Source organism: Astyanax mexicanus, chromosome 8, assembly GCF_023375975.1.
Source record: "Astyanax mexicanus isolate ESR-SI-001 chromosome 8, AstMex3_surface, whole genome shotgun sequence".
Lineage (NCBI taxonomy): Eukaryota > Metazoa > Chordata > Actinopteri > Characiformes > Acestrorhamphidae > Astyanax > Astyanax mexicanus.
Genome location: NC_064415.1, coordinates 5,487,678 through 5,499,191, shown reverse-complemented (window position 1 = coordinate 5,499,191; position 11,514 = coordinate 5,487,678). Strand labels below are relative to the sequence as shown.

General features: G+C 37.0%; 2 protein-coding genes and 1 long non-coding RNA gene across 3 annotated transcripts in view; 1 reads left to right on the top strand and 2 right to left on the bottom strand.

The window, feature by feature from the left end:
• LOC125803787 (E3 ubiquitin-protein ligase TRIM39-like) lies at nt 1-2,971 on the bottom strand. Its single transcript, XM_049481985.1, has 8 exons — nt 2,719-2,971; nt 1,775-2,368; nt 1,583-1,678; nt 1,265-1,495; nt 1,022-1,169; nt 886-888; nt 668-694; nt 1-567 (listed from the first exon to the last, which is right to left on the bottom strand). Exons 2-8 carry the CDS (start codon nt 2,360-2,362, stop codon nt 26-28), a joined length of 1,635 nt encoding a protein of 544 aa, XP_049337942.1. The 5' UTR covers nt 2,363-2,368; nt 2,719-2,971; the 3' UTR covers nt 1-25.
• Nucleotides 1-5,708, top strand: part of LOC125803793 (uncharacterized) — a 28,453-nt gene extending 22,745 nt beyond the window's left edge. The window contains exons 2-3 of the long non-coding RNA XR_007440158.1: nt 1,804-1,921; nt 5,640-5,708. This is a non-coding gene — a long non-coding RNA (uncharacterized LOC125803793). The remainder of the gene's footprint in view (nt 1-1,803; nt 1,922-5,639) is intronic.
• LOC125803775 (E3 ubiquitin-protein ligase TRIM39-like) overlaps nt 3,488-11,514 on the bottom strand; it is a 109,098-nt gene continuing 101,071 nt past the window's right edge. The window contains exon 7 of the mRNA XM_049481970.1: nt 3,488-4,232. Coding sequence (XP_049337927.1) covers nt 3,697-4,232 — 536 coding nt within the window. The 3' untranslated portion in view covers nt 3,488-3,696. The remainder of the gene's footprint in view (nt 4,233-11,514) is intronic.

The following is an 11,514-nucleotide window of genomic DNA, read 5'->3' as shown; positions in this document are numbered from 1 at the left end:
TTAAATTGAAGAAAATAAACCTCATTTATTGTTGAACAGGAGTGATGATCAGTGGAGCTGAATTTTTACCTCCATCATTGAGACAGGGGTTGAGTAATGGATAGAGTTTCTCAGTGAAAGACTGACCAGTGAAAGAGTAGATATGAGATCTGACCTCAACATCATAGAAGGAGACCAGACCCTCCTCATAATCCACAAACACCCCCACCTTCTGGGGAGCCTGTTTCAACGAGAGGAGGACACGACGAGATTCTCCAGGCTTATATTCAGTTTCATTCCTCAGACACACAGTCCAGTATCCATTCTCAGGTCTTGCTCTAATATTTCCCTTCCTGTTGCTGGACTCTCTGGTCACTCCTAAAGTCCACATAGTCTTCCCACTGACCTGAACCTCATAGTAAAATCTCCCTGAGGAGAAACCCTCCTTTCCCAGAACACCTGTACCAAGACTGAACCTCTCTGGATTATCAGGGAGATTCTTTTGTTTGTCTCCATGTTTAACTTGTTTTCCATCATCAGACAGGATGAGTTTAGGATTTGCTGTATCAGGATCCAGAGTCACGTCCACTGAGAGAGAAACACAGTTTAAACTCATTTTAATCAACATACTGTAAGAAATAGAGAAACATACAGACTGAATCATGTGATCAGTGAAAGCCCCACCCACCTGCATACTGCTGAATTCTCTTCAGTTCTGTTTGGAAGAAGATCAGAGAACATCAATCACTATTTGCTATAGAAGATCCATTTCAGTTTATCAATAATCTGATCACTATGAACCACGAACCAGCACTGAAATATTAACACTAAATCACAAAGGACTGTCCTGAAAACACTAAACACTGGAAATCACAAAAATGTGCAGGACAGGTAAATTTCCTGGACCAGCTCAAACCGTCCAGAATTTAAGTGCAGTGTCTCCAAACATTTATAAAAACATAAAACTACATTTATTTTCTACAAAAAAACGCCTCACAATCTCACTAAATACGTAACTAATAAATACTTTCTGAACACTTACTGATCTCTGGAATCTTCTCCATCTCCTGCGTGAGATTTTTCTGAAGCTGAGACAGAGCTCTCCTCAGACTCTCCACACTCAGAGGAGTGTTAACACTGACGTCAGTCCAGTTCTTGGTGTGTGGGGGTCTGCAGAGGGACGGGTAAATCTACAGTACAGCAGGAGAGAGGAGAAACCCCTCAGCATGGGCAGTGCTGTCCTGTGATGGACTGCATTACTATTGAGAAACAGAGGGACTCTGACCTGTAGGAGGTGGAGGTGGTCCTCAGTGTGGGAGATCTGCTCCAGCTCAGTGTCTCTCCTCTTTAGCTCAGTGATTTCCTGCTCCAGCTCTTTAATCAGCTCTTCAGCCTGCCTCTCTGCTGCTTTCTGCTTCTCCATCACCTCCAGCAGCTCAGCCTGGCTTCTCTCAATGCAGCGCACCAGAGCCCTGAAGATCTCCACACTGTCTGCTTCCTCCTTCTCTCTGATTTTCTAACAGGAGACAACAATAAGAACAATAACACTGTTTAAAGAGCAGCTTTCATATTTAAAATGAGTTTAAACGCTTTAAAATCTCACTTTATTGAGTTCTACAGAGTGTTTGATCTCCTTGATCTTCTTCAGTCTCTCCTGGATCATCTGCTGAACTTCTGTCTGTGTCTTCTCCAGCTGAATCTGTGATAAAGAGACACATTATGATCAGTTATTCTTAGGAAAAATAGGAGAATAGTAAAATTAGTGTTAATAATTCTCTGTCTAAACATCTCTCACCTTCTTCTCTCCACTCTCCTCCTCTATAGGAACAGTGCTGTGAGTCCGGTGGTCTACCTCAGTGCAGAACTGACACACACACGTCTGGTCGTCTCTACAGAACAGCTCCAGGGGTCTCTCATGTTTCTGGCAGATGTAGTCCTCCAGGTTCTCCACAGGATCCATCAGATTGTGTTTCTTGAGTTTAGCTGCAGTTTTATGAGGCATCAGATGAGAGTTACAGTAGGAGAGCCCACAGTCCAGACAGGACTTTACAGCCTCCAGATTCTCCTCACTGCAGGCGTCACACTGAACCTTCTTAGGTTTGGAGAAACGTTTCACTGGAGCTCTACTGGACTTCAACTGAACTGACTTCTTAAACTCAGAAGTCAGTCCAGAGATGAAGGTGTTCACACGGAGCTCAGGCCTTCTGGAGAATTCTGCTTTACAGACTGGACACTGGCAGTGTGAGCTGCTTTTCCAGTACTTTGTGAGACAGACCATGCAGAAGTTGTGTCCACATGGAGTAGAGACTGGATCAGTGAACACATCCAGACAGATAGAGCACTGGAGCTGATCTTCAGACAGGAAACTTCTAGAGGAAGCCATGACTGACTGAGGAGACAAAGAGAGATTATGAAGATGATATTCTCAGGATGTGTAATGACTTCATGGCTGTTCTTTCAGGTAAGAGCACAGAGATTACAGATTACAGATTTTTATTTACAGAAATCCAGAAATAAAGATAAAAGAACAACAGACAATACATGTAACCCCTAATTTTCTTTTCCTTGCCCTTTACTTGTGATATTTACTACTGAATATTTTCAGCAGGCTTGGTAAATTGTATAATAGAATGTACTTTAAAATGTTAAATAAAATACTGATCATAAAAAAATACATGTAACCCTAACAACTGAACAAACTAAAGAAAGAAAAGACTCTTGAAAGGAACTAGGACTCACCAAGAGTGTCACTTTTCCACTTTCTGCTCTTTAGAGATCAGATGCAGCAGATTTAGCTCCTCTAAGAAAATGTAAAGCTGAAACTGAGTCCTGCTGAAAGGAAACGATCCTGTTTATGAATGAGTTAAGTTTCATTTCTCCTGAGTGACGTCATGAAGAGAACACACCTGTGCTGCAGGTACTTAAACCAACAACTGTAAATTTCCCCTCACCACTCCAGTTTTACAGCCTTTCTACTGGATTACAATCAGAGAATCATTACTATATATATATATATATATATATATATATATATATATATATATATATATATATACGTATATACATATATATACGTATATACGTATATATATGTATATACGTATATATATATATATATATATATATATATATATATATATATATATATATATATATACATACTACAGTACATTCCTGCAGTACAGCAGACTGCAGTTTCAGGACTGAAGCTCTAAAACCCTACATTTATACTCCTGTACAGTAAATTCTGTAGCTAATTAATAATTTGTGAGAAGTGTACTTGGTATAGGAGGCATGTTGAAGATTGTACCTCATAAAAATTAGCACTGGAGCTACGGGCTAATGTAGCTAACAGTGTAAGCATCATATATATATATATATATATATATATATATATATATATATATATATATATATATATATATATATATATATACTTATTGCCTAACCTATAATCTGACAACTGTATATAGATGTAAACAGTGTAAAATGTGCACTTTAACTTTATTGCTAAATCTTTCCTTCAGACAAGGGGATTATAAACAGTATTATTACAGTTTGTAAAGTTATTTTACAAAAAATTCAGTAATGTTTAGTAAATTATTTATTTATTTATTTATCCATCCATTCCTTGCATAATGTAAATTCATTTTTGGTCATAGAGTGATATGTTATAATAAAGGGGTTTAATAAGGAAAATAATCCTCAGCATTCATACTATACAGGAGTGATGATCAGTGGAGCCGAATTTCTACCTCCATCATTGAGACTAGGACTGAAGAATGGATAGAGTTTCTCAGTGAAAGACTGACCAGTGAAAGAGTAGATATGAGATCTGACCTCAACATCATAGAAGGAGACCAGACCCTCCTCATAATCCACAAACACCCCCACCTTCTGGGGAGCCTGTTTCATCGAAAGGATGACAGGTGGAGATTCTCCAGCCTTGAATTCAGTTTTATTCCTCAGAAACACAGTCCAGTATCCATTTTTAGGACTTGCTGTAATTGCTCCTCTTCTGTTGCTGGACTCTCTGGTCACTCCCAAATCCCACTTAGTCTTTCCACTGACCTGAACCTCATAGTAAAATCTCCCTGAGGAGAAACCCTCCTTTCCCAACACACTGACACCATAATCAAACCTCTGTGAGTTATCAAGACGTTTCTGTCGCTTTACGCCACATGTAACCTGTTTTCCATCATCAGGCAGGATGAGATTAGGATGAGCTGTATCAGGATCCAGAGTCACGTCCACTGAGAGAGACAGTTTAAACCCATTTTAATCAACATACTGTAAGAAACAGAGAATCATACAGACTGAATCATGTGATCAGTGAAAGCCCCACCCACCTGCATACTGCTGAATTCTCTTCAGTTCTGTTTAAAAGAAGATTTAATAAGATAATTCACAATTTACTTCAGAACTTCCATTACAGTTTATCAATGATCTGATCAGTATGAACCATGAACCTGCACTGGAATATTAACATTAATGGTTGGATGGACTGATGCAGAAAGTCCCAGAGGTTCTCAATTGGATTTAGGTCTGGGAAATGTAGTGCCAAGCAAAAGCATCAATGCCTTCATCATGCATGTCTTTATGCATACAGGACCCACTTGAGGACATCAAGATCTCATGTCTCTTTCATTAAGGCTATTTCATCAGTATTTGACAGTTTGTTTAGAAACATTGACACCAGTGGAGGCGGTGGTCAATTTGTAGGGTTCTGGTTTCTTCCCGCATAAAGGAGCAAATGCCAGCCCTGCTGCCGGGTTGGCCTGCTCTCCTGTTTAATGGCCTGTGTCATGGTATCCCTGAACGTTAAAACACTTACTGATCTCAGGAATCTTCTCCATCTCCTGTGTGAGATGTTCCTGAAGCTGAGACAGAGCTCTCCTCAGACTCTCCACACTCAGAGGAGTGTTAACACTGACGTTAGTCCAGTTCTTGGTGTGTGGGGGTCTGCAGAGAGACGGGTAAATCTACAGTAGAGCAGGAGAGAGGAGAAACCCCTCAGCATGGGCAATGCTGTCCTGTGATGGACTGCATTACTATTGAGAAACAGAGGGACTCTGACCTGTAGGAGGTGGAGGTGGTCCTCAGTGTGGGAGATCTGCTCCAGCTCAGTGTCTCTCCTCTTTAGCTCAGTGATTTCCTGCTCCAGCTCTTTAATCAGCTCTTCAGCCTGCCTCTCTGCTGCTTTCTGCTTCTCCTCCATCACCTCCAGCAGCTCAGCCTGGCTTCTCTCAATGCAGCGCACCAGAGCCCTGAAGATCTCCACACTGTCTGCTTCCTCCTTCTCTCTGATTTTCTAACAGGAGACAACAATAAGAACAATAACACTGTTTAAAGAGCAGCTTTCATATTTAAAATGAGTTTAAACGCTTTAAAATCTCACTTTATTGAGTTCTACAGAGTGTTTGATCTCCTGGATCTTCTTCAGTCTCTCCTGGATCATCTGCTGAACTTCTGTCTGTGTCTTCTCCAGCTGAGTCTGTGATAAAGAGACGCATTATGATCAGTTATTCTTAGGAAAAATAGGAGAATAGTAAATTTTGTGTTAATTCTAATTCTAGTTCTAGAATTCTGTCTCTCACCTTCACATTTTTACAGAACAGCTCCAGGGGTCTCTCATGCTTCTGGCAGATGTAGTCCTCCAGGTTCTCCACAGGATCCATCAGCTTGTGTTTCTTTAATTTAGGTGTAGTTTTATGAAGTGATAGATGAGAGTTACAGTAGGAGAGCCCACAGTCCAGACAGGACTTTACAGCCTCCAGCTTCTCCTCACTGCAGGAGTCACACTGAACCTTCTTAGATTTGGAGGAACGTTTCTCTGGAGCTCTGCTGGACTTCACCTGAACTGACTTCTTGAACTCAGAAGTCAGTCCAGAGATGAAGGTGTTTATAGACAGTTCGGGTCTTTGGGGGAATTCTCTCTTACAGACTGGACACTGGCAGTGTGAGCTGCTGTTCCAGTACTTTCTGAGACAGACCATGCAGAAGTTGTGTCCACATGCAGTAGAGACTGGATCAGTGAACACATCCAGACAGATAGAGCACTGGAGCTCATCTTCAGACAGGAATCTTCTGGAGGAAGCCATGATTGACTGAGGAAACACAGAGAACTAGCATGAAGGTCATACTCTTATTAAGTGTTTACAGCTCAGTGTGTTCCTCTAAGAAAGACTTAATATTTATAAACTACTTTTTGCAACCTGATGTTTACAAAAATCCTGAAGTAAAGACAATTATGTCAAGTAATAAAATACAAATACTTTGTTATTTAATTTCAGCTTTTTACATTCCAGCTTCTTATTGTTCAATAAAACCCCTATCCAGATAAGTCTCTCGTCCAATGTTGATTTGAAGGTATGAAGATGATCCGTGCAGAGACTCAAGAGAACTCGAGCCAAACGTTCAACTAAGCTTCTTTAATATATTTACATTCTACTAAAATACATTCATTTACAATCAGCATATATGCAGCCGAAACAGGGAACAGCCTAGTGCATCCCAAATTTATCAACATTAACATTTTAATAATATAACATTATAGTCATTGTGGCTTTTAGAAAAATGTGTTTTTTTTACACATTTATATATAGTATAAAAACTACTTTTATACTTGAAGTATTTTTAAACCAGTACTTTTAAACTTTTACTGAAAGAGTAAAAAGCTTGAGTTAATACTTCAACTTCTACAGAAGTATTTTAAACTCTAGTTTCTATACTTCTTTCTAAGGAATGAATGCAAATGCTTTCGACACCTTCGAATAAATGCAAAAGTGCAACAGATAGCATGTATCACCAAGTGAACAAACCTGTTTTTCTGCTTATTACAGCTCAGATGCAGCAGCTAATCTTAGCTACTCTAAGAACTTGTTTATTTAAGCTATTAAAAGCTATTTAAAGTTTTCATCACATTGGATAGGTTGGTAGGGGTGTGGCATTTCTCTCCTCATTTCTATCTCATTTAGCAGTCTGGACCTTAACATCTAGGCATTTTTGTATTGTTTTTGCCTAATATCACTTATTACAGTTTTTTTTCCAATTGCTAACACACTAAAATGACATGTAGCACTATTATTCAAAGTGACACACAGAGATTATAACCTCTTCTCATGTCTCCAAAACTCTAAACACATGTTCTGCTTTGCACACATTTTGGAGCTCAAAACAGCCCTTTATAAATACACTTATCTCCTTTCTCTGCATAAGACAAAACAAAATATGTTTTCCATATCAAAACACTGCCATTCAAAATGACACAATATGAGCATAAGGCCAATATATAGAGTCACCTGGTCAAACACCTCAATATTAAATTCTTACCTCTTTAATCAAGAATTGAGCTCTATAAAAAAGATCACAGGTGATGCTTTTTTCTTATATTTTTATAAACACAATTCTTCTGTAATTTTCTTTTTTTTGCTCACTCCAACGTATTTTTGCTCACTCCAACGTAAATATCCAATGTGACTCGTTTACAGCAGCATGTGTGTTTGTATCTGCAAATATTTCTGAATTTTATACAGTTTGAACTATCTGTATGTTTTTTAAATTGTGTTAAGTACTTGGATGAAACCAGCCTAGTTTAAAAAATTGTATTTTAGCAATTGGAAAAAAAATAATTGTCTTGTCTAACCTTTTTTTTTTTTTTTTTTTTACTTTTTATGCTAAGTGTGATGAACAGAAAATTTACTTTTATTCTTTCTGGTATGTCCAGTAATTAAATAAATGTTGTTCTGCAAAATAAAACATATATGGAAGAAGTTCAGTAAAACCAAACCTTCACTGCTTGCTGTGTTACATGTGCAACAAATAAAACTGAATATAAATAATGCCCCAAGTGAACAAATTAGACAAAAGTGTCAAAAAAGGCTCAACGCTGGAGTTTACTTCCTTTACCTGCATTTCTACTACATATAGTTCAGATGCAGTAGATTCTGTTACTCTAAAATACTTAAAGCTAAAACTGAATCCTGCTAGAAAAGTCTAAAAACAAGTGTCAGAGCTGGAGAAGAAACCAGGACTCACCAGGAGCTTCACTTTTACTTCGTTTAAGTCCTTTTCCGTTTCTGCTTGTTAGAGCTCAGACGCAGCAGAAGACTCAAAGCTGGAACTGAGTTCTACGGAAAGGAGACAGATTGCTTTTATGCAATAGCTTTGCTTTATTTTCATTTCTGATGTCCAGAAGCCACACCCATATTATCATGATAATATACTGTTTCATGTTCACATTTTTATTCTGTTTACCAACAGAATTAAACCACATGTAACAGAGAAATGGGTAAACTGGAAAAAAACTGAGGTAAACTGGAGAACGCTGAGGTAAACTTCAGAAAATTAGGTAAACTGACGAAACAGGTAAACTAATAGAAACTAAAGTAAACTAGAGAAAAATAAGGACCTAGGTTGTAGAAAATGCATTAACTTTAAAACTAAATAAAAGTTAATTAAGCAGAAAACGGTTATACATTCTGTTCCACTATTATAGTCTGTAAAATAAAAAAAAATTATAGTCTGTTATAATTTAGTTCTGCACCCTCATTCTGTTCTGGGTTAAGCTATATATAAAGTAATATATATATAAAGTTTCCTAGCTCTTTATAACATGCAACATTACATCAACTAGCTAACTAGCTTGTGAGGATAGATAATGTTAGCTTGTTAATGTTAGCTAACATCAACTAGCTAGCTAGTTAACAAATACTTGCTATGAAAATGTATAATGCTATTTTATTCCAGTTGCATAAATATGGTAGAAACCATATCAATAGATAGCTAGCTAACTAACACCTCCTCAGCCTCTAAATGGACCAACATAACCTGAGAAAACTAAGGTAAACTAGAGAAATCTGAGATAAACTAGAGGAATTCTGGGTAAACTAGAGAAAAAACAACTGAATTAAACTAGTAAACTTAAAAAAATTTAAGTTTAACATGATATATTGTTGTATTAAATATTTTATTAAGCAGAAAAAGTCCACACAATCTGTTCCATTATTATAGTCTGTAAAATGTTCCAATGGTTCTGTACCCTTATTTTGTTTTGGGTTAAGCTATATCTAAAGTAAAAGTTTCCTAGCTTTTTAAAACCCTTATACCCTTTAAAACAATATAATATTACATTAACTAGCTAGCTTGAAGGTATAGATAATGTTAGCTTGTTTATGTTAGCTAATATTAGCTAGCTAGCTAGTTAACAAATACTTGCTCTGTAAATGTTATTTTATTCCAGTTATGTAAATCCTTAATTTAGTGTAATGCAGACATGTCAGAAACCATATAAATAGCTAGCTAGCTAACTAACACAGCCTCAGCTTCTATATGGACTAGCACAGCCCGAGGAAACTGTGGTAAACTAGAGGAATCTGAGGTAGCTAATAAATACTAAATTAAACTAGTAAATTAAAAAATATATATTGTTGTATTAAATATTTTATTAAGCCGAAAAAGTCCATACATTCTGTTTCATTAGCTAGCTAGCTAGCTTGGGCGGATAGATAATGTTAGCTTGTTAATGTTAGCTAACATCAGCTAGCTAGCTAGCTAATTAACAGATAGTTGCTCTGTAAATTTGAAATGTTATTTTATTCCAGTTATGTAAATCCTTAATTTAGTGCAATGCAGACATTTCAGAAACCATATCAATAGATAGCTAGCTAACTAACACCACCTTAGCTTCTATATGGACTAGCACAGCCTGAGAAAACTAAGGTAAACTTGAGGAATCTGAGGTAAACTGGAGAAAACTGAGATAAACTAGAGGAATCTGAGGTAAACTAATAAATACTAAATTAAACCAGTAATCTTTAAAAAAAAAGTTTATCATGATATATTGTTGTATTAAGTATTTTGTTAAGCAGAAAAGGTCAATGCATTCTGTTCCATTAGCTAGCTAGCTAATAGATAATATTAGCTTGTTAATGTTAGCTAACATCTGCTAGCTAGCTAGTTACTTACTCTGTAAATTTGAAATGTTATTTTATTCCAGTTGTGTAAATCCTTAATTTAGTGCTCTAAAGACATTTCAGAAACCATATAAATAAATAGCTAGCTAACTAACACCACCGCAGCTTCTAAATGGACTAGCGCAGCCTGAGAAAACTAAGGTAAACTAGAGGAATCTAAAAGAAATTACAGAAAACTGAGGCAAACCTTAGAAAATTGAGGTAAACTTGAGAAAACTGAGGTAAACTAATGAAAGCTGAAGTAAACTAGAAAAAACTGAGGTAAATATCTGGTACCTTGGCATTTTGGCAACATTATAAATAAGGAGCTAGACTGTAGACTGTTCCATTACTCTTCCATACACTTTATTCTCAGAACAAATGAACATGTTACACAGTTGATTAATGTTTTCAAACATATCATGAACAAATAAAAACATTTCCAGTTTAAAAGCATTAATTTAATGAAATACTTATTTTATCAAGATCTAAGTTTTTGATTGACGTTGGCTGCTCCTAACTTGGTTATCTTTGGTGGTTGTCTAAGTGACAGGTTTATGCCAAAATAAAGATAATTAATGTTTTCACTACACATAAGCTGGTGACAGTCCTATCAAATATCTAAATCTAGGCCAACTTTTTTTGTAACGCTAAGTTCAGGATGCCAAGATCTTGACACCACAAATATGTTTGCCATTTTCACGCTTGGTTTAAATTTCTACTGAGCTTTTTTGTACTTTTAATTCAGGTTTGTTCTCAGACGAATTTCTTTGGTACCAACACTGATACCCATCTTAAATACCAACTAAATGCGTGGAATGTTGTTATGCGTGACCACCTGCGAGTGAGAAGTAGTTTTTCTAATGAAGATTTTTATTTACACAGGCTGTCATGAGACAATGCAAACAATTTCACTTTCTGTCTCACTTGTCTTTCTCTGCGAAAATGCAAACTGGACACATTTTGACAAGTTTGACAAGTTTAGTGCAGTGAGCTTTTACATGTGATGACAAAACGTTTCATTGGAAGTAAAGGAAACAACCGTCAAGGTTCAGAGATAAGCCCTCTAATTCATGGATTAAACTTAATAAATGTCAAAGGAGGTGATTTTAATTCAAATAGCCTTTCTAGAATTGAATTTAAAGGAACAATCAGTAATAAATGAGATCAAGTGTGTGAAATGTTTATAGCAGTCCAATTTCCAAGCATTACAGAGAGTTTCCTTCGCCACCCACTACTCCCTCAGACTTGAAACTTTCGTGGGTTGCCAGATTGTCGTGTTGTGACGACGTGTATTAATTTGTAGCTGATCAGTCAATATATATGATTCAATGGCTAAAATGCCCGTTTCTACTTGTGTAATAAATTACCCAGCTATGGTCAGCAACCTTGCTGAAGTTCAGTGATTACCTGTTGCTATTGCTGTTGCTGCTGTCTACACCTGGCAACCCTGTGTGTGGAAATGGGACTAGAGGGGCAGATTCGGTAGCCACAGCCCACACAGTTCAAATAAGAAAATACTGCCTGAAGCTATGCTGAAACAGGCTGCCGGTACTTAAACTCAGCATGTTACCTTAATATC

Excerpts from the sequence above, each read along its gene's own strand:
- LOC125803787 (XM_049481985.1), bottom strand. The coding sequence starts at position 2,362 with ATGGCTTCCTCTAGAAGTTTCCTGTCTGAAGATCAGCTCCAGTGCTCT. Across the intron at positions 1,679-1,774 it reads AGGAGAGTGGAGAGAAGAAG|ATTCAGCTGGAGAAGACACA; the intron begins GTGAGAGATGTT and ends TCTTTATCACAG. Across the intron at positions 1,170-1,264 it reads ACCACCTCCACCTCCTACAG|ATTTACCCGTCCCTCTGCAG; the intron begins GTCAGAGTCCCT and ends GCTGTACTGTAG.